General features: G+C 38.2%; 1 protein-coding gene across 1 annotated transcript; it reads left to right on the top strand.

The window, feature by feature from the left end:
- The first annotated feature begins 1,163 nt into the window (after window positions 1–1,163).
- Window positions 1,164–20,874, top strand: PRKAA1 (protein kinase AMP-activated catalytic subunit alpha 1). The gene is given in 10 exon segments (XM_064736059.1): window positions 1,164–1,311; window positions 1,314–1,529; window positions 7,163–7,304; window positions 9,140–9,233; window positions 10,963–11,107; window positions 12,746–12,833; window positions 13,719–13,943; window positions 17,009–17,495; window positions 17,872–17,998; window positions 20,063–20,874. Coding segments are annotated over 10 exon segments (1,917 nt in total). The 3' UTR covers window positions 20,308–20,874.
- Window positions 20,875–22,042: the final 1,168 nt, after the last annotated feature.

Here is a 22,042-nt window from a genome sequence, read left to right as displayed (position 1 = left end):
AACATGTTCAGGGGCTGTGTGTAGGGTAGGCAAGAGAAACCGTTTTACATTTAATCATTCAGTTAGTCTGGAGTTAGTCTTAGTCTGGAGTACTGGGGAAAGGAAGTAAAGGCATGGGAGTTGCCCATAACCTTCCTCTTCAATTGATGATCTGTTTGGAAATACCCATCCAATAGTCACTTCTCCAGGTTTATGTGTTTCTTTCAATGCGGAGTTGGAATGTGAATAAAAAAATTAATCCATTTATAGTGAACAAAAAAAGAAGTATGGTCTTTGGTGTAGAGAAAATACCCAATGCATGGAATGGAAGGCAAGTTAGTGGTTTAAATGCAAAGTGAATGAGCAGCATGAGTGGTTGGCAAGGGAAGCCAGAAGGCAAGATATATGGTCAAGGTAGGTGGAGCTGAGACTCCTACTTTGTATTCCTATAATAAGATCTGGTTGTGGGAAGAGGAACTGAGGAGAACAAACGGATTTAATTTACAAATAAATCGGTGAAAAACATCAATCACTTGTTTTTAAAATTTTAAAAGTTTAAAAGTAATAAAATGGTTATAAAAATAGTAATATAATTAGAGTAATAAACATTTGAACAATTGAGATTAGGACAATACGAGACAATAAAAAACAAAGAGTTATGAACTATACGGGTACCTCTTTCTGGGCAAAATAAGCCCAAAAAAGGACATGTTAACAGAGGATTAACTCTTAAAAGCAATAGCCTATTGCATATTCATACACCTCATACATGATGCATAAATTCCATTCAAACAAAGGATTCTGTCTCGTCATCGTCAACTTCTTCCTCTTAATCCTGACGGCGTCTTCAGAGCTGAGCGAGGGGGGAAGAAGTTCGTTTCTCTGATAATGGAGCAATAAATTCTCTTTCTCTGAAAGATTTACGTGTCCTGTGGCTGCTATCTGGTGTGAACACCTCATTCCTTTCTTTAAAAAAAAAAAAAAAAACCACATACATAGTTTCTATTTTAACTACAAAAGTTACATTTTAACTACAAAACTACACTTATCATACCATTAAAATGTTAATACAGCAGTACTAATTAATACAACATAATACATATAGTAAATATCTGCGCAGAGCCATATAATCTGTACTTTTCACACAAGGTTATTGCAAATGAAGATTTAGGAGGCCCGTTTTTATGCGAGCGGCCTCGCTGCAAGGCCACCGCTCCTGACCAGCAGCCCCGTACGCGCCGCCATGTCCGCGCTCCGCAGCCCGGTGGGCCGGCCCGGCCTCCCCCGAGAGCCTCAATGGTTCGTCCTGGGGCAGGGCGGGCGGACGGTACGCCGTTCGCTTCCGGGTTCGGGTGCGGGCGGGCGCTCTGTGGTTGCTCCTCCCCGCCGGCGCTCTGTCCAGGCGCGCACGGGGGCTATGCGCAGGCTCGGCCCTTGCCTCAAGATGGCGGCGGTGGCGGATAAACAGAAGCACGAGCACGGGCGGGTGAAGATCGGGCACTATATCTTGGGCGACACGCTGGGTGTCGGCACCTTCGGCAAAGTCAAGGGTGAGCGAGGCCGCGGGGCCGTTGGCGGCCCGTCAGCGCGGCCGGGAGCGCCGCTCGGAGCGGGGCTTGCGCGGGCTGAGCCGCCGGGGTGGGACTGGCGGGTCCCGCTGCGGGAGGAGGCAGCGGCTGGGGCAGAAACAGCTTCCTCGTCTGTGCTTGCGGAAACAACTGCTGGGAGCCAAGGGCTGCCTCTGTTCAGAACAACACCGGGCATGTAGCGAACGCAGTGAGTCTAAATCCTCGGAGCTTCGTATATTGCATTTTCATGCTCCAGTACGAACTCTCGATGCCCTTGTAAGGAAGGCAAGCTTTCTCTCTCTACAGAGAAATAAGTTTAAAAAAATGGGTCTGGGATAGTTGGATTAGTTGGTAACACAGCTGATGTGCAGATACGGAAGAAATTAATGTTTAATCTGCTTGACCAGTGGTTCGCAAAGTTTGTTTTTTTCAGCTCATATTTAAATATTTTCCACTGTAGGGCTATGGATGCTATACGGCTTGTTTGAAGGCTAGTAGAAATAAGGTAGAATTTAAATTTCCCCATAGTGCCATGCACCGCAGATGGCAGGACTGTGCATTAGTTAAACTGTTCCTGCCACGTTGTTTGTGAGAACTTCAAATACTGGGACAAGCAAATCCAAAAACATCCTTTCTCAAATGAGTAGAGCTAGGCTTAGGCTGTATTCTTCATAAGAGTTGTGCATTTTTTGGGTGTTTTTTTGGGGGGAGGCTTGGGTTTTTTTAGAGGTTTTTTTTGTTTTGGTTTTTTTTTTTTTTTTTTTTTTGTTAACTTAATAGGTGCATTAAAAGCTCAGCTTTTTTTCTTCAGTGTAGATAATCCATTGTATGTGCTCTGCACAAGCTCTTTTAGCTATTGACATGTCCTGAAAAAAATTAATAATGTATAGCAAATAGAATGATATTTTTGCTCTAGGAAGGCAAGAAAAAATACTTGGAAAGCACAGCCCTTTGAGTCTCTTTTTCAAGAGAAGCTTATAAAAGAGATAGCCCCAGCCATTTGGGAGCAGAGACAAATCCCCCCAGCCCCATCTGGCAGCTGGGGTACCATTAATTTTTCTGTACTGAAATTAGTACTTCCATGAGTAGAGGGAAAAAAAAGTAATGCAGCAGAGGAGCATTAGGTTCTATTTCCTCATGGAAGGACTGCCTGCTTGAGGGGAGGGGTCAAAGCTGTGTCTGTTCCGTGTTTTTTTTTATCCAGCACACTGCAGAAGACTAGGATTGACATACCATCAATGTTCTAGTATGACCCTCAGTTTAGGAGAGCACTGTTGCAGTACTGCTTTTCTTGTCTCCATATGACGTACTGTTGTCTTGCTTCAGCTGTGCTTAATAAAGAACATTTTATCTATGATGCACTGATTTTCCTCTTGACCTCACATTTTCTTCATTTAATACCGGATCTGCAATTGTTTTTCCGTTTTCGTAATTTCCTTCTCTGGTGATATGGTTTAATCAATTGACATAAGGTGAAAAACATTCACTTCTTAAAATTCAATTAGGATATACCTTGAATTCATGTAATTTCTGGGGTCAGGCAAATGGCTAAGTGAACGTTTTATTCTAACAGTGGTGGCAGCCTGAAAAAATCGAACTGGAAGATCAGTGTTTTATTTGGCAATTGTGAAAGGTCTCCTGCTGTCGCTTTCAGATGAATTCATGCTGCTGGTAGCTGTCACTGGTGTGATTCTGTCCACTTTATCATTTTCACCTGGCTGTGCCACTCTGAATGAGTTAGTGTACCTGACTGTGCCTCAGATGGGCAGTTGCAGAAATGCTGTTCCTAGCCATCATCTAGACAAAGCTAAAATGCCCCTAAAGTGCAAAGCTGAGGTGGCAGAATACTGAATATAAACCAATTGTATGAGACACGTTCATGTTCAGACTTCACTAGGATTCAATGTAAATTAATCTATTCCTATTTTCATCAAATTTTTTAGCACTGCCAGTGTTTTCTGCTGAAACTAGATGCAAACTTATTTCCAGATACTTTTTTTTAAAGTTATCTTTGTTAAAAGGAAGGGTACTAGGGCTCCCAGTGGTCCTTACTGAGGCTGTAAGGGATGTTACTTAAGGCTCTAAATACACAAGTCATTCTAGCTCTCTATATCTAGAGTATCACCACTGTTCTGTATAGACTGCAAACCAAGCGGTCTGGGTCAAGGCAGCAATGACACACCTGGAAATGAACAGTGCAAGTCAGTATGGTATCTAATGTTGTGCAGCAAGATGGCTTTGCACAGCACAAACTATTGCTTTCTAGGATTTTTTCTCATGTTAGTGAAAATATTTCTATAGATCATACTCTTTAAAACTGCTTCTCTCTGAGCTTTGGATTGGCTTTTTGGCCTGCGGCAAATAGTTTCATGAAATACAACATAGCCTTCAGATTACTTTTTTTCTCTAAAAACTTAATGACTGATACCTGTATTTCATAAGTATGTTGTATTTGTCTGCATGGCCTCAAAATAAGTTTTTTTTTCATTTGAAGAACTGTTGAACAAGATATCCTTCCTCCCGTGCTTATACAACTAATAATAAGTCATTGCTGCTTTGAGACTCTGTCACTGTTGTGAAAATCTTGATGCTATGCAAAGCCATAGTGAAGTTTGAAGGCAATTAGTATTGTCAGAAAAAAAAAGAAATATAGGCATATACTAGATCTGTTAATTTTTTTTTCCCCAGAGATTATTTTGAAAGACTGATAGCTAGTTGAGGATTAGGGTGCATTCCCTTTTATAGGTAAAATTTCCATCAAGTGGTAATGCAAAGTAGATTTCAGGAAGGTAACACTGTCTGCTTATGTTTCTACATGATGTTATCATCTGGGGTGACGCTTTCACTTCTATCCTAATGTTGAATTCAAAAGTGTCCGCAGTCTGTTACCAGTTGGTATCTGCTGTTTTACTGGTAACAGATACCTTGAACTGTATCCAGGAGAAGCTACATGTATCTTAAAAGGCTAGTTTTGTTATAATTTCAAATTGAATTAAAATAAGCCAAACGTTTCTGAAGAAAATAGAGATTGAATTTGAAATGTCTTAAGCAAGAGAATAGGCTTTTTGGGATCTTTCTGCACTGGCACCGAACCACAGTATGTTTTCATTACAATAATTTATTCAGAGCTGGTGGAGTTGAAGAAGCAGAAAATCTTGTTTTCCCCCAGTCAGTGAATAAAATTAAGGCTTGAAGCTCGCAGCTTTGAAGGCTGTGACAGCTAGAATTGGTTTCAGTCAATTGCAAATGTTACTGTTTAATTACTTTGAAAGAAAATTGTTTTGAAATGCTCTTTTCTTATTTGCCTTGCATATTGAGCATAGATTGTAGCTAATGAATTACTTTCTAATGTTTTTCTGAGTGCTAATGGAATTCCAGTCTAAGGTAGACTGACAAATCAGAAATGAAGCAAAGCAGCTTAAAAAGGAGATTTTATAACCCAGTGCATATCAGAACTGTGTATTTATATCCTAAGCTGTAGACTTGGTCAGATATGTATGCTACTCACTGTAATAAATACCATCTTAAATGTACTTTGTACAGCAAAAGAAGATGCAGATTCATGTGTTTGACCAAAAGGTTTTTACTTGGTTTCTATGAAGTTGTTTCTTACTAACAAAAGCCAATGTTACATTTTAACTTACTGTTTTAAGTTTTTTAAGTTGTAGGGTTTTTTTTTTTTTTTGGTGATTTGTTCGTTTGTTTGCTTTGTTTGTTTTTTGGTTTTTGTTTTTTTTTTCAAATAATCGTGATGTACATCAGTTCCCATTATAGATGGCCAAAGACTTTACAATTAGAGTAGTTGCTTTTCTAATTTTTATCATTTTTTATGATGATTCTTTACTCCTGAGTGTTTGAACGTAGGTGATATAATGTGTTTAATACCTTTAAACTGCAATCACATTTGAAGAAAATAAAGGGAATGTAACTGGTTTGATTGTAAGTCTGGTTCAAAGCAAATAATTCTCATACATTTCTAGGCACTCACCTGCCACTGCTTTGTGGTCTCTCCAGAACTTGTTATGGATTCCAGCTTTGTCCTGCATTCCTCAGTAGTGCAAACATGCCTGGCCAGCGCTTTGTTTACTGTGGCCCTTCTGAATTTAGGGGATGTCTTTTCATCCTAATCAGAGCTCTTTTGTTTTTCCATGTGCTAAATGTATCTCAGTGCAGCATTGTGATGATTCTGGGTCTTGGGTAATCCACTGTTTAGTTCCCTATAGGAATTCAGACTGCTTAATTTTATAGGTGGCTGTCTTGTGAGAAAAAGCATGCAGATGCTTGTCATTATCTTCTGCCTCTGCTAAGAACTTCTCACTTGCGTTGGTTTTTAGCTTGATATAGAGGCAGAAGGCAGCAGGAAGGTATATTGTGCTGGAATGAGACTTACAGATCAATGGGTGTTTGTTTATTCTATCCAAATTATCTGTTGAACACAGAAAGATTTTTGTGCATCACGGCTGTTTAATCACAGCTTCTCATGGCTATATAAAAATAAATCTTGAAGCCCAGGGCTTATTTAAACTCCCAAGTGAAGGTAGGCACCCAAATGAGTGAGTATTGTGTTCAGCAAGTTCTGTTACAAATGTTTATTCATGTGGACAAGGATGAGCCATGTGTGTATCTGGAGAATCTGGCTTATCTTTGGAAGGTAGAAGTCAGAGTGGCAAATAAATGGTGATGTTATAATCACTGTGTGTGGCAGCCATGCAGACAGGGAAGCATTCTAGTAAAAGAGATAGTTAGCTTCTTGGTGTTCCATCTGTGATCGTGTTTTGGGTTTAAGAAAAATATTCTCATGGATTTTGCCGTGTCTACTCCCATTAGCACTTGCAAAGTTAAGGACTTTAAGAGAGGTAACTAACTGTGAAATAGTTTAGACTCTTTAGTTTCTCTGTTTAAAGAACAATGAAACCATCCTTAGTTTCTTTTCCACTTCTAGGAATGCATTAGTTGTATCTTTTTCATTGTTTTTCCTTGTTTCTGTTCTATTTTTTGTGCATTTCTTGTCACATTTACTACTTATTTAAATAGAATAAAGCTCTGGTGTTAACTGCACAGAATGTGGAGCTGTCAGACTGCTCCAAGGACAGATAGATTTTTATAAGTAAACTGATCAGGTACTTGCACTGGTAATTTAGAGCAATTGCTGAAGCAGGCTTCTTGAGGGAGTGATAGGAGTGATCCTTGCAGATGAAGTAGAGGAGGTACAGGAAAACATGTTTGAGTGGGTTGCCAAGCAAGCCAAAAGCTTGGAGTGACTTACACAGTGAGTGGAAATGCTCTCTAATTAGCAAGGATGGCAGGGTTTGGGGATATGCTTTGCCTTTTTTTTTTTTTTAAACCAATATTGCAAAAAAATGTTATGCTGCAAGACTCCTGCTGGTTAGGATTAAGGAATTTCTTACATGTATACATCTTCTAATGATAGAATTGTGGAAGAAATTGGAGTAGGGCTGAAGAAATTCCATATCATCTGCTTTGCAACCTTCCCAAAGATATAATGGGGATAGGTGGAATGCTAGTGTCTTAACTTGGCTACATTCAAAAAGGAGAAACAATGTCTTAGCTGAGCAATTGAAAGCCTTGACTAAATACTTCCTTATTTCTTGCAGTTGGAAAACATGAGCTAACTGGGCACAAGGTTGCTGTGAAGATCCTGAATCGACAGAAGATTCGCAGCCTTGATGTTGTAGGCAAAATCCGCAGGGAGATCCAGAACCTCAAACTCTTCAGGCATCCTCATATAATTAAGCTGTAAGTTTTGCTTACTGTAATCAAGCTTACTTAGACAGTAATCTCTTTTTGCTGTCACTGCTCTGAAACACATTTAAAGGGCAATACTACAAACAGTAGTATTACTTATTATTATAAGGATACTTATCTTGTCAGAAAAGTAACCAGCTTCAAAGTATCAACTGTGCCCTCTGTAATGTGTTTTTACAAAGCTGGGTTTTACTGCAGGCTGGAGAATTTCCATTAGATCTTTGCTTAGACATTCTTTGGACAGGTGTATGAAAGGTAATGGCATGACAGGTATTTCTGGTAGCAGTCATCTCTGAATTTAGTGGCTACTTCAGTTTTTTTTTCTGTTTATGTTTGATTGCTTTCCCCCTGCTTGGGAAATGAGTTACTAAGAGCAAGAGTGTAAAGGTCATTTCTATAGCAAGTTTATTGTGTCTTTTCAAAGTGTTTTTAGTGATGTGCTGGTCATTGATATGTTTTTTCAGTGTAGGTGATGCTCTGCAAGATTTTTCTGAATTAAGGATGTAAAATTTAATAAATATGATTGCTATTTCAGAAATCTTTAGTGTAGTGGCTACCCTTTGTCTAAATGTAGTATTTAAAATATGCCTGATTACATCTGTTAGTTGATCAGTAGTTCATCAGTGGATTTCAGAGTAAAACTATGTCCCAGAGTAGACCCCTCATGTCTTGTCTGTGGTAATCAATTATAAGTAACATTGATTTTCTTTGACTCTAATTTCCTGTTGAAATATTCTGCACTTTCAGAGTGTGGGTGACTTCTGCTGTCTTAGTCATGATGTGGGTGGTTGTTTTGTTGGTAGAATTTTGTCTACCCCACTGTCGCTGGCAGATGCCACATTTCTGCACTCCCTTTAATTGAGCAACAGCTGTTACACTGAAGCTAAATTACACTGTGTAAGGTCAACTCACCCACTTCGTCAGTGAGCTAGTTTTCAGAAAGCTGTTGAGCTGATTTGTCAGCAGAATTGATAGTGCTTTCAGTTAATCTGTGAATGGGTCCAAAGGGCATACCCATAGCCAGAACAGAATAGGGAGTGTCAGTGCACCAAGTGGCATACCAAGGTGAAAGAGGAATGTGTGCTTGTTACACATTCCTACACATAAACTGAAGACAGTTTAGCAGATTTGAGATGACCGTTTCTTTCTCAAGGAATCACTGGGAAAATTTTTTCTTTTGCATGTGGAATGCTGTAAAGAGAGTATATGAAATAATTTTTAGGTAAGGATATTAGAAAAAATAAAAATTTCTTAAATTTTTATTTTGTCCTTAAACTTGTTATTTCAAAGCTTCAAAGTTGTGTTTTTAGAATATAATTGAAGTAGAATGATAAAAATATAACAACCAGAGATCAGTACTCTTAATATTCATAATTATTAAGAGGAATTTTTTCCTAGTCTCGAAGTACACTTTTTCATTTATGGCAAATAATTTTTTTTGCATGTTAATGCTGAAAAGTGTGTATTTTTGCAATACTAGCAAAGTCCTTTTGAAGTCCCTTTTCACTGCATCAAGCTGTTGATGAGGCAGCACTGTCTTACACAGTCTTATAGTCTTAAAGAAATCACTTGTCCCTCTGAAAGAGCAAGGACAGATATTCCTAATATGGATTACAGATTTTCTGCTAGTCTTTGCAAAGATGGTGTCACATAGTGAAAGGAAGGTAAAAAGCTTCTGAGAAATATTGTCATTCCAGTAGCTGTAGATTGATTGTAAGTGTTTTAAAGTGTATTTTTTATCTGATTATTTGTATGACTTCGGTTTTAACCAAATGTAGTTAGTGTTTTACTGAGTGTGTAGACTAATAGATACCTTCTCTTATCAGGTACCAGGTCATCAGTACACCCACTGACATTTTCATGGTGATGGAATATGTTTCAGGAGGAGAACTGTTTGATTATATCTGTAAAAATGGAAGGGTAAGAAGTATTCCAGCTCTGTAAATCACGGACTTGCATTCTGTTATTGCATTTGCAATGTTCCTGTGTCACTCTACATTGAGGGGATAGATTTTTGGGCATCTTTTTGGGTATCTTTATCAGAATGATACAATAAAAAGTTTTCTTTTCTCAAAAGAATATTATGATTAGTGTAGCACAATATTTGTAATTAGAGTAGCGCAAGATTTCTATGAGCAGAATGAATATACTATAATTTATAAGTAGTGTAGTACAGAAGTTTTACACAACCTAATTTGGGATGTCTATTCCCCTAGACCCTCTGTACATCTGGTCCAATCTTAATGCATATTTTGCTGTATTCATATAACAGTAACAGTCTAGCCTTGAAAGTCTAGAAAGTCTACAAATGAACTCAAGTTCAGAGGAAGCAGAGGGTGCTGGACATGTCTGTGGCCACTGAGAAGTCCCAGGTTTCATTCCCATTTAGGACTCATAGCTGGTGTTAAAGACATCAAACTCTGGCTGCTGTTGCAGTTCCGTATGCCATGACAATCATCCATGGCTCTGTGCCTGAGTACTAAAGGCTGGTCCTCAGTATCCTGATTATATGCAGCAGATAATCAGCCTGGCACCTGGGAATCTTGAGGCTGGTAGGGAGGGGTAGAAGAAAATGGGTTTATTTGCTTCACAGGACCTCAAGGACCTGATAATGAGGCAGAGGGGATGAACACATGACTTGCATGGTCACAGAATGGCTGCTTGCCTCACTAAGTGGCATTAATTAAGCTAACCACATTGTCATGGGCTGGGAGCAAGGGGTATTGGTTACACCTTGTTAAATGTGGGTGTGTTTTCTTGTATTCAGTTTCAATTTTGCTGCTATCAATTAAAATATATTTTATGACTATGTTTTGGTTTTTTTTGAAAGTAGAAATGGTTATATGTTAACACATTAAAAATCTTCCTGTGTGACTTTGTCATAGCATTGTTCCTTTCTACTAATCTGATTTACAGTGGCTGGGAATAAACCAGATGAATATGCACCCAACTGGAGGAGCTGAAAATTGTTTCTTTATATATCCCATTATTAGAAAGCGACCATTGTCCCCTTATTACTGTCTTCTACTATTAGAACAGCTTGTGTGAAAAATCTGAAGTCCCTTTTTACAGACTAGATACACAGAATACTAGAGTTGCTGGGACAAACTGATATGGATTGTGGGTCTTTGTAGGAAATACCCTCCTAAGTCTGCTGTTTGTGACCAGATGCTGAGAGCATAAATAGCATCTGAAGTTAATAATTTCTGTAGCATTTTGCATTTCAGCAGCTTTTGCCAGCTTAAGTCTTGCACTGTGCTTAAATATCAAACTGATGATTCCAGTTATACAAAGCTAAATGTTTCAGTGCTAATGTTTCTATTTAGTGAGCATGTAACATCTGCCAAACCCAATTTCAAAAGTGTCAATAAGAACTTCCAGTGACTTTCTGAGTAAGTGGGTATGTTTTGTGTGAGTCAATTTACAGCTGTGGTGCAAACAAACATGGTATAAGATATGAAGCTGCTTGCTACTAGTTCTGACAGAGTATCTATAAAGTTATATAAATTATCAAATGATAAGTATAATTTAGAGTTATATATAGTTATACATAGTTTAGGTAATGGGAAAGTTTTCGCTGGCTAGTAAAAATGAAAAACAAGTTAACTTCCACTGTCTCTTAATTATTTAAAATCTTTGTCTGTTGTAGCTTGATGAGAAGGAAAGTAGACGTCTGTTTCAGCAAATCCTTTCTGGTGTGGATTACTGTCACAGGCACATGGTAGTGCATAGAGATCTGAAGCCTGAAAATGTGCTTCTTGATGCACACATGAATGCTAAGATAGCTGACTTTGGTAAGTATTGCTTTATTTTTCTATCTGATTGCATTTCTGGTGTTAGATCTTGTTAATAACAAAAGGAAATGTTAAACAAAGTATGTATAGTTTAATATCTGTGTGGTGGGATACAACAGAGGAACATAAAGAAAATAGATGTAAAGCAAAATAATGTTCTTGCACATTTATTGAACTTGTTTTCATTTCAAGCTTTCTTGCTTTCTCTTGAGGTATTTTCTGTGACTGGCTGAAATTGTGAACTGATTAGTTTGGTTTCACTTAACAATATTTTATCTGAAATGCTAAGTGAACTTAGTTTCCGACCTTCTTCAAAACTCATTCCTTTTCTGTTTCACCATCTGTAAAATGAGATGCTTAGTTCTCCTGGAAGAACAGTGCAGGGGCAATTCATCATCTTCAAGAAGCTACAGTGTTATAGAAAAATACACTAGTCTTCCTGATTTGTTTATGCCAGCTTTTCATGTCACAGCTGCAGAGAAGCCTTGAAGCTGGGCCTTGGAACCATCTGAGTCAGGAAACCTCACCTGACTAATCACATATAGGCGTAGTAAGGTATCCATACTGATGTGTCATGACAGATCTCTGTAGACATTGTGAAAGGTGTTAGGTAATGCTGAGTATGCAAACTATGTTTTAAAAGTATAATGTTCAACTGTGTGGGCCCTGGGAATCATACTGGTTTCTCATGTGAAGAAATTATTTGGGTGAAATGGCTCACATAGTAAAGAAATGAAGTACAGTAACTTACAAAAACATTTTCCTGTAACTTAGTGTCAGCAAAACTGTAGCACTCATTTATTCATGAACGATGTATTAAACAAGAGCTTAATAAAAGTTTTTGTTTGTTAGAATATGAAAGCTAGCCAAGCTGTACTCTTTCCCTTCCACATTCCCTGCTGACCCATAAAAGGGCGTAATTCGTTCTTGAGATCTTTGGTTTATGGTACTCCTGATCATGCAGCCTCACTGAGGAAACTAGGAGAAATTTTCTACAGCTGTTAGACTATACTGAGTGCTGGTGAATGCAGGTGGCCTTGTTCTAAGGCACTTACAGAGTATCTGAAAAGCAAATTACTAAACTGCCATGATGCAGGAACCAGGTGCATAATATATGGGTGTAAATTGTAGTAAATTCATGTTTACTCCTCAGTGACGTTTACTCCTCATGTTTACTCCTTTCTTCTATGTAACCTCTAACAGAATTTTAGAGAATTCTCTGGTAGCATTTCCCACTTTGGCATTTTAGGAGCAAATAAGAATTTTAGTACTTTCTTGTTAATGACCAAAATCCTGTCTTGCTATACTGCTTCATCTCCCTTTGAGCAACTTTTTTCTCTGTCATGCCTGTGTCATCCAAATTTAGCTGTTCGAGTCTAGGGCTAAATATGTTCTCAAATATCTCTAGGCTGTGGGCAGTAATGGATTGATGTTACTCGGATTTCTGATAAAATACATGGAGGATTATGTGGCATGCTCAAATAAAAATTCCATAATTCCAAACAATGCTATTTCTTAACTGGAATAAATCTGTTAGTTTTCTAATTTGAATCACTAGTGGTTTGTTCTAGGTGCTATATGCAGTGTGAAATAATTTTGCTCCCTCAATTTTTAGTAGTTACTCTTATACACTTTCAGGTCTATCAAATATGATGTCAGATGGAGAATTTTTAAGAACAAGCTGTGGTTCCCCTAACTATGCTGCACCAGAAGTAATTTCTGGAAGGTAGTTTCTTTTATATTGGATACACGTATGCATGTACTTCAGTCATGTTGCTGCTTGATTTTAAAGGGTACAAAAGTAGTTCAGTTGACAAGCTTTATACTGAGAAACTGAGGGCTGATAGTGGTATTGATAATTTTTAAAATGTTTAAAGCTTCTGTGAACTAGCTTTGAATAGTTCCTGTAAGGTAGAGGTGAGATGTCTAATGGCCCAAATGCGTTGTGTACGCTCTGCCTGAATTGCTGTAAAAATCTCGTGTAGAGCTCAGATCTTGGAAGCTGAGGTGCAGAGTTTCAGGCAGAGTCTGCTGTGAAGTTGAGTATCAGTGAAATGCATGCTGCAGAGTAGATACTAATTTTGGAGGTAACTTCCCTTTTTGTAAACCATAATTGTCAAATCTGCTTTCAGCTATGTACTCTAACATTGCCTCTTGTTGACTGGAGGCCAGATGTCTCTTTTACTCTGGCAGGGGCACAGAATATGTGTCATGTTCACTATGTGGACTTGTCTTAAACTTTTCAGCCACGATTTGGGGGATAACTGACTTTGCACAGATTCCTCTATAACATTGATAGCAATATATAACATGGGCTTTCTTAGTAGTAGATGCATGTTTCTTTCAATTTGCCATTGTGCAAAATTGCATTATGGATTATTGTTACGCATTAAACAGGAAAACTTTACTTGGGCTCTCTTATATATTAGAAAGGGAAGAGTACTGAGGTTCAAGGGAGCTACAGAATAGAACTAAAATGATATAGTGCTTGCAAAATCGGTTGTCCTGAGTTCACATGCTTTTAATTACTGTGAGACAATGGAAAAATGACAGAAAACATATCTAAATGTATTAAACACAAATCACTAATAATAATTTTTTTTTTTCACAGGTTATATGCAGGTCCAGAAGTAGATATTTGGAGCAGTGGGGTTATTCTCTATGCTTTGTTATGCGGAACACTTCCATTTGATGATGATCATGTGCCAACCCTTTTTAAGAAGATATGTGATGGTATCTTTTATACCCCTCAGTACCTGAATCCATCTGTAATTAGTCTTTTGAAGCATATGCTGCAAGTGGATCCAATGAAAAGAGCAACAATCAGAGATATTAGGTAAAACGCTGATGTCTGATCGCAGCATGCTGGAATTACAGTAGCACAAATATGCAGAACAAAGAAGTTATTCATAGAGCTTGTCCATATTTTCTAGACTGAGATGAAAAATTCAGGTTGTGATGGCTTGGTTTTAGCTCTGATAGTGCTGATCTGCATTAGACAATTAAGTATCTGTTGGAGATCATAGTAAAACAAATTATTTATACTATATATGGAAATTCTGAGATACTTTAGGTTTAAGACTGCCATAGCAAAGGTGTTTACTTGCATAATGGTTTGCAAAAATTATGGTATATAGACTTCTCTAGGGGAAGAAGATTGTCTTTGCTGTTAGGAACTAGTGCTCTCTACTGTAAATGTCTCTTTAATCTGATAACTACTGGTTTTATTCATATTTCTTCAGGGTCTGAAAAGTTATTTGTTAAAACTGTGAATATGCCACATGTAAGGCAACAATTTCTAGCTTCAAAGCACTGGCATTAATTTGTGTATGAATGGTAAATACTTCACCAAATACTGATAAGTTAAAGTTTGTAGTTAGAGAGAGGCATCATGGGCTCCAGATTCCAAGAGATAATTCTGGTGCAGCTGGTTGTGTTGACAAATGTGTGCTGGATCAAATTAAAAAAAGGTAGCTGGGACAAATGTACTTTATGCAGCAGCTTAATTTTCTTCGCAAGAAGCTCTAAGGAAAGAGTGTTGCTATACTACCATAGCGAAAAAGCTGCTCCTTTTAGGGTTGGAAGTTAGGAAATGAGCAACCTCAGTTATGTTAAGTAAATAGTTTGCAGTAAAGGAGTGGTGTGAAACAGATGTTGAAAAATGTTTGTTACAGAGCATGGCTGGAATTTGAATCTGGAACAGCTCTGTCCTATTACCCATATGACATGTCACCTCACAGTTTAAAGGACAAACTGAGTTTGTTTGAATACCTTAATTCTTCTAGGGGTTGTATGTATGTTCATGCAAGGGGAAAGGCCTGGTGCCATGAACAGTAACAATATTCCTCTGGGTTCAGTCATCCCAGCTATGGCTGAGTCTATGGCTGTTGTGATATGGGAAAAATATTCTTCTGCTTCCAAATGAACTGTTTTTCTGATTAAACTATATTTTGCTCAGCACGTTCATGCTGAGGCACAGTGCTCTCAGGATCACACTGAGTGGAGTTTAGTTCACTGTGCTGGTTTGGGCTGGAATAGAATTGAATGTTTTCACAGTAACTGTGTTTTGAATTTAGTCTTGGTAACAGATGGATGTTGTAGTTACTGCAGAGCAGGGCCTGCACAGAGACAAAGTCTTTTCTGCTTCTTACACGGTCCTAACAGAGCAAACAGGGGGTGCACAAGGAATTGTGAGGGGACACTGCTGGAGCAGCTGACCCCAGCTGAGCACAGGCATTTTCCAAACCATATAGGGTCATAGTTTGCAGTGAAAATAAGAGGAAGGCTGATGGGGCTGGTCTGCTGGTCATCAGACATTTTGTGATGAGCAGTTGTTTTTATCTGCATTACTTGTCTTTCTAGGGTTTCCTTTTCACCTCTCTTGTGTTTTTGGATTTTTTTTCCTGCTTAGAATTTTTTTTTTTAATACTAATGATGAAACTGGTTTTTATCTCAACCCTCAAATTATTTGCACTTCTACTCTTCTGGTTCTGCCCCTCATGTCACTGGAGAGGACCAAGCAAGTGGCTGTGTGGTGCTTAGTTGCTGGCTGGGGTTAAGCCAGTTGTAACCATCTTGTTTGATACCTAGTATGGGGCTTGAAGGTGTTGAGTTAAAAACAGATTTGAACAGAGCATATTAGATAAAATAATTATAAATTCTGTCTGTATAATGGTTCTTTGTAAGACTATTGATTTTTCTGTTCTCAATATTGATTTATAGGATCTCTTCCATGTTCCATTTTTTGCTGTACGTGTTGAAGATTTAGGAGACTTTTTGCAATTTGCTGTGCTATGTGGTGCTTTGTGACTTTTTGGAGAGGTGGTTTTGTTTTGTTTTCTGTGTTTTTTTTTTTTTTTTAATTAGAACATTGGCCTTGAGCTTCATCTGGTATTTGGGCTCTCTACTGAAGCTGTGACTGTCCTTTGAGTACCATCTTAGGGAGACAATTAACAATTACATATCTTTGTCCAAGATTTTTTTTTTTGTGCAGCAAATACAGAATGGCACCTTCGCTACATTCTTCACTACATTCTTCTGTGATGTTTTCTCCCTCATTGCCATAATTTCAGTATCTTGAAAACCTTGGGCAGTCAAAATATTTGTACTGGTATTTCTTAGGAGCATAATTTAGACTTTTTTTGGAAGATTGACAAGTTAATTTGGAACATCTCCCAGGCCTCATAGCAGTGTGGTTATGTGTGGTAAGGCACGTGGGAGAAAATGTGCAGGTAGGACATGATAGAAATGGCATTTTATCATGAAGTGATAGAACGTTTGAAAGAATGATGCTGTTGCAAACAGGCCCGGCTAATTAACACTGTGCTGGGACATGGCCTGCTCCTGTTGAGCACTGCTCAATACTAACCAGCACCCTCAAGGACAAGATGGGATTTTTGAGTCTGAAAACATATCAGCAGACACTTTGGCTAGGACAGAAACCCAGCTTTCAACTATATCACTTGCTCCTATAACTAAAAGTAAACACCCAAAGAAAAAGTAATCTTGTTTGGTCAGGAATGAAGAAGCTTCTAGAAGGGAACAGGAGAGGGAATCAGAAGGATCAGCTCTTTGTGCAGCAAAACAGTCACAAGAACAGGAGGAGGAAGGTACTGAAATTATAAATGAGAAAGTAACCACCTGATTCCTATCACTAAGCAATTTGTGAGATAACAAAAACATTTTTCTCAGTTTCCTGCAAAATGTCTAGTAAAATCTTGTGCAGGCAGTGCTTATTTTATGTACTGTTTCATTGTCTGTGCTACAAGGGTCTTAGATTGGCAACCATTATTCTTTCTTCCAGCATAGACTAAAATTAATTTTATATTTTAAAGGAATTTCCTGTTAAAGATGTTTTCTTTACTTATGTATACTCAGATTTTTTTTTATTTTTAAATCTAGGGAACATGAATGGTTTAAGCAGGATCTTCCAAAATACTTGTTTCCTGAAGATCCATCATATAGCTCTACCATGATTGATGATGAAGCCTTAAAAGAAGTGTGTGAGAAGTTTGAGTGCACGGAAGAGGAAGTGCTAAGTTGTCTGTACAGCCGAAATCATCAGGATCCTCTGGCTGTTGCTTATCACCTCATTATAGATAACAGAAGAATAATGAACGAGGCCAAAGACTTCTACTTGGCCACAAGTCCACCAGATTCTTTTCTGGATGATCACCACCTGTCTCGCCCTCACCCTGAACGAGTGCCATTTTTAGTAGCTGAAGCACCACGCCCTCGCCACACCCTTGATGAGCTGAATCCACAGAAGTCAAAGCACCAGGGTGTCAGGCGGGCTAAATGGCACTTGGGGATACGGAGTCAGAGTCGACCAAATGATATCATGGCTGAAGTTTGTAGAGCAATTAAACAACTGGATTATGAATGGAAGGTAACAAAATAAATGACCTTTACAGCAAACAACAATGAATTTTGGTTTGAGCTGTGTAGTTACATAGCCCAGACATCTGAAACTGTTCTCATATTCTGGCATTAATCTCATGTGCCTGTGCTGTCGGTGTTTGCTGTGCCAGAAGGGTGTTGGAGGGAGAATGTACATGCTGACAGGGAAAAAAAAGCTAAAATTTTCTCTTGGGGATGCAGGAATATATTTCTCTTAGCTAAAAAAAATCCCAATAACCCCCAAGTCCAACAGGTGATGAAGTCTGAAATCACTTGATAAATACTAGTGAATTGAAAGGACAAAAACAGTATGCAGTGATTTTCAAGCAGTTCTGGTTAACTGACTCAAATCTCTTCCATACTAGGTTGTAAATCCATACTATCTGCGTGTTCGGAGGAAGAATCCAGTAACAAGTGCATATTCCAAAATGAGTCTGCAGCTGTACCAGGTGGACAGCAGAACGTACTTACTGGACTTCCGTAGTATTGATGGTATGTGAAGAGTTACTTAAGTTAATTGAGTTGTAGGTGAAATCATTCTACTTGCAAACATGTCATCATTTACTTATTTAGAAGTGAAGTAAGTGTTGCCCTTTTTTAATTTTAAATCAATCTAACATGTATTAGTGTTTCCTTATTCCTTCCTGGACTAGTGTCCCTGTGATATGTGCTTAGCTGCTGCATCTCATTTGCTTTTTTGCTATGTCAGCTCCTGAGGAGCTCTATTTTTTGTCTGCATCAGAACTAAAACCAGTAGTGCAAAAGGGGACAGTATTGTTGGAGGAGAAGCAACTTAGGCTGCCTTTGGAGCCTTACCCCAAATTTAAACATTAATTTAGATCTGAAGTAAGCATGTGAACAGTGTTTTCCATGAAGATAAATGTGACATCTAGGCATTTAAATTTGACTTGGACTGTACCTCATTGTACTGGGTCTGACTGAGATGGAGTTAATTTTCTTCCTAGCAGCCTACATGGTGCTGTTTTGGATCTGTGACTAAAACAGTACTGAAAACACACTGCTGCTGAGTGTTGCTCAGCAGCACTGGCATAGTATCCAGCCTTTCTTTTTCCACACTACTGTGTTGGGAGGGGAGAAACAGCTCTGCAGAGCTGAGCCATATTGAACGAATGGATGTTCAATGCCATATTATGTTATGCCTAGCAAAGAAAGGGCTTTTGGGGAAGGTAACAGTGAGAGACTGGTTGGGCATCAGCCTGCTTGGAGATAGTGAGAGATTGCCTTTGCATCACTTTCCCCCCTAACACCTTACTTAAAACTCTTGATTTCTATCTGTGAGTTTTCTCACTTTTGCCCTTCCAATTTTCTTCCCCTTTGCTCTGAGATATCAGCTGCAAGGCAAAGTTAACCCACCAGTTCTACTAATAAGTAAAATTTGAGGTAGGAATTTTGTGCTCGAAGGAACTAAAATCTTGAAAGCATATAGTTTAACCTGTACAAAAATATATTTTATGGAGTGACAGTAACACAGTATACAAAGCCTGGTTAGATGAAGTGAGCATAGGAGCTAAAAGAGACTGAACACTTGTTTATGGGCATAATAGACTAAATGAAAGTTACCTATAGCCACTGGTGTAGATGACATGCCTAGAAAAACATTGCATGGAAAAAAGGAAATTTTTTTTTTGACTGCTTAGAGCCGTGCAGCTCTGGGAGGGCAGCCTGCTACAATTCTGGTTTCCACTTTTGAGGAAATAGAACAAATCTGTGCCCTTGGGTTGTATCCCTTCCAGTAGTTAAACCGATCTGACATTCTTTCTCTCTGCCATAGTTAATGGTTCTTTGTTCTTTTAACAATTTGTAAATTTAAGTAGCTTTGTGTAAACAAGAGGTATTGCCTTTTCACCAATTTCTCCTGAAATAATTAACCAGCTTAGAGCCAGGTTAATGTTCAGTATTTAAAATAAGAATAGAGATGCTTCATCAGAACACTACTATTAAAATGAAACTATTTTCTCTTCATACTGAAGGTAGAGATCAGTTGCTGCAGCCTAAATATACATTCTATGGTAAAAAACTTTCAAAAGAGAAGAATAAATGAGTGCAGATGCTAACAAGTGTAATGTTGTAATGAATTATCATAAAATACAAATAATAATATATAAATACCCAAAAGAGAACAAAAATAGAATAAAAATAAAGTAGATTGTAGAAAAAACATCTACAAACTGCTATTGAACTTAATCTTATGATGCTGACCTGGTTTTGTTTTGAGTAACCTAAATTGAACAGTTGGCTGGTGAAATCAGTTCATGAAAAATACAATTAGTATCTAGTTCTAGTCTAAAGTGGGTGTAAATAGTTCTGAAGTACAGTTCAGAGCACAGAAAGAATTGGCATAAGAACATTTGCTATTGTGCTACTATGTATACGAGCTTTTATTTTGTATCAAATGCTGTTTGCAAAAGCTGTTCAGTTATTAATCAAGATTTTAAAAGACAAGATTTTGAAGTGTGAGAAGGGACGATATTTGCTCTTCCTAGAACTGAATTTTTTTTTTAACCAAATTTTTCTCTTCTCTTCCCTTGTTTCCAGATGAAATTGCTGAAGCGAAGTCTGGGACTGCAACTCCACAGAGATCAGGTTCTGTGAGCAACTATAAATCTTGTCAAAAAGATTCAGATGCTGATGCTCAAGGAAAATCTGCGGATACATCCCTTACCTCATCAGTCAACTCTTCGCTTGACTCTTCTACAGCTGACGTAACTCCAAGACCAGGGAGTCATACAATTGAGTTTTTTGAGATGTGTGCAAATCTGATTAAAATACTTGCACAGTAATTTTGAAGATGGGCTTATTTCTTTTAGAGCAATAAGCATGCCTAAATCATAGTCAGATGCTTCCAATTATAATCAAGTGAAATTAACTAAGGCGCTGAAAAAGCTAGCCACAGAATGCAACTTGCATGGGGATAAAACTTATTATGGGCAGTTAACATGTATTATTTTGAAGCTGGAGTGAATTCTGATTGCCTGCTGTCCAATAGCATAACACAGGTACAGGAAATAAGATGCCCTTTGGGTAGTGTTTGTAACATTTTACCTGGAGTGCAAAATAGGCTGCCTATAACATTTAAGCTAGATGGACCTCCTTGTTTTTTTATCTAGTTATACATATATCTGATGCACTGTAAGTTAACATACACGTCCTAGTTCAGTGATCTTAGTATGATTTGTTGGTCACCCTCTACAGTTGTGACTGATACAGAAGTATCAGCATCTCCTGACAGATGTTAATGTATTAAAACTGTTTCTTCCCCCTTATTTGACAAAAATAATAAAGAATGCGATGATGTGTTACAATGTACTACTTCTAACAAAAAGTGTTATTAAATGCATGCAAATCTGGCCAGTTGGAAATGTGTAGGTGCTCTGTAATTGAGGGTGAAAAGTGTGGACAGTGAGTAGAATGATTGAGTCCATAACAGTGGCAGGAAACTTAATGCTGAGAAAATGTGGCATCCCATGGGCTAAACCAAAATGTTGCTTTGTGGAGAACCGGTCAGGGAGCTCCTCCTTGTCTGTACACGTTATCTTAGTGTGGTAGCAGCAGAGCAGCTCCCCTCTGTAACTGCAGACCAAGAATTCTTTTCCTTGGAAACATGTCCCTGGAGTTAAGAGCAGAGCCTGAGGGATGTTTCATGCTATTCCAGAATCTGAAATTTACAGGGTTTTAACATATGTGTTTATACTTTGATACAGCTGGTTATCACCTTAACTTATATTATATTATATTATATAGTATTCAGTATGAAGTGAAAACCACATACACAGTTTTAATATTTCCCAGGCAGCCTCTGTAGGAAACTTAGCTATTTAACTGAATCAAACAGTCTAACTTTTCAGTTGAACATTGAAAACTTATCATGACAACTTGAGTGCTAGAGTTTTTAATTACAGATTGCAATTATCCATAATAAAAGTCATTCTGCATTTATGGTTTTTGCAGCAGTTCAGGAAAAAACCTGAACTTTGTATGTTAAAATCACAGGTAGTACTTGCATGAATATCTTTAGTCTCTTTAAATTGGATATAATTAGCCATGGTTCCATTTTCATCTGACACTTAGACATAAGCAGTCATAAAATACTTAGGTTTGCATTCAAGACTTAATGCTTTCTTCAAAATAATATTCATGACCTACATAGTTTCAAAGGTTGCTCCCCCAGGAAGAGGCTGGAACTTCCAGGCATTACTGAGCAGTGAAACCTGGACTCTTCACATGGGTGGAAATTCTTGCCAATGGCAGAGATTTTATCCATGGGAAACTGCTAGCTACGGATGTAGGAACAGTTAAATTCTGGCCAGCTGGCTGCAGCTCAGAAATTTGCATGCACAGAATCTGAAGAAACATAATGCTGTTTTGAAGCCCCTGAACTGTTGTATTTTGAACTGGGTGATAGTGAGGTCTGTCTCAGAGGTGGGTACAAGTTTACAACTTCATTTTTTTTATCCTCACGTGTCACAGATGGTCCCTGTAGGGACATTGGCTGTATCACTGTACTTTAAGTCTTTG

This window comes from Zonotrichia leucophrys, chromosome Z, assembly GCF_028769735.1.
Source record: "Zonotrichia leucophrys gambelii isolate GWCS_2022_RI chromosome Z, RI_Zleu_2.0, whole genome shotgun sequence".
Classification (NCBI taxonomy): domain Eukaryota; kingdom Metazoa; phylum Chordata; class Aves; order Passeriformes; family Passerellidae; genus Zonotrichia; species Zonotrichia leucophrys.
This window is presented reverse-complemented; position numbering and strand designations above follow the sequence as displayed.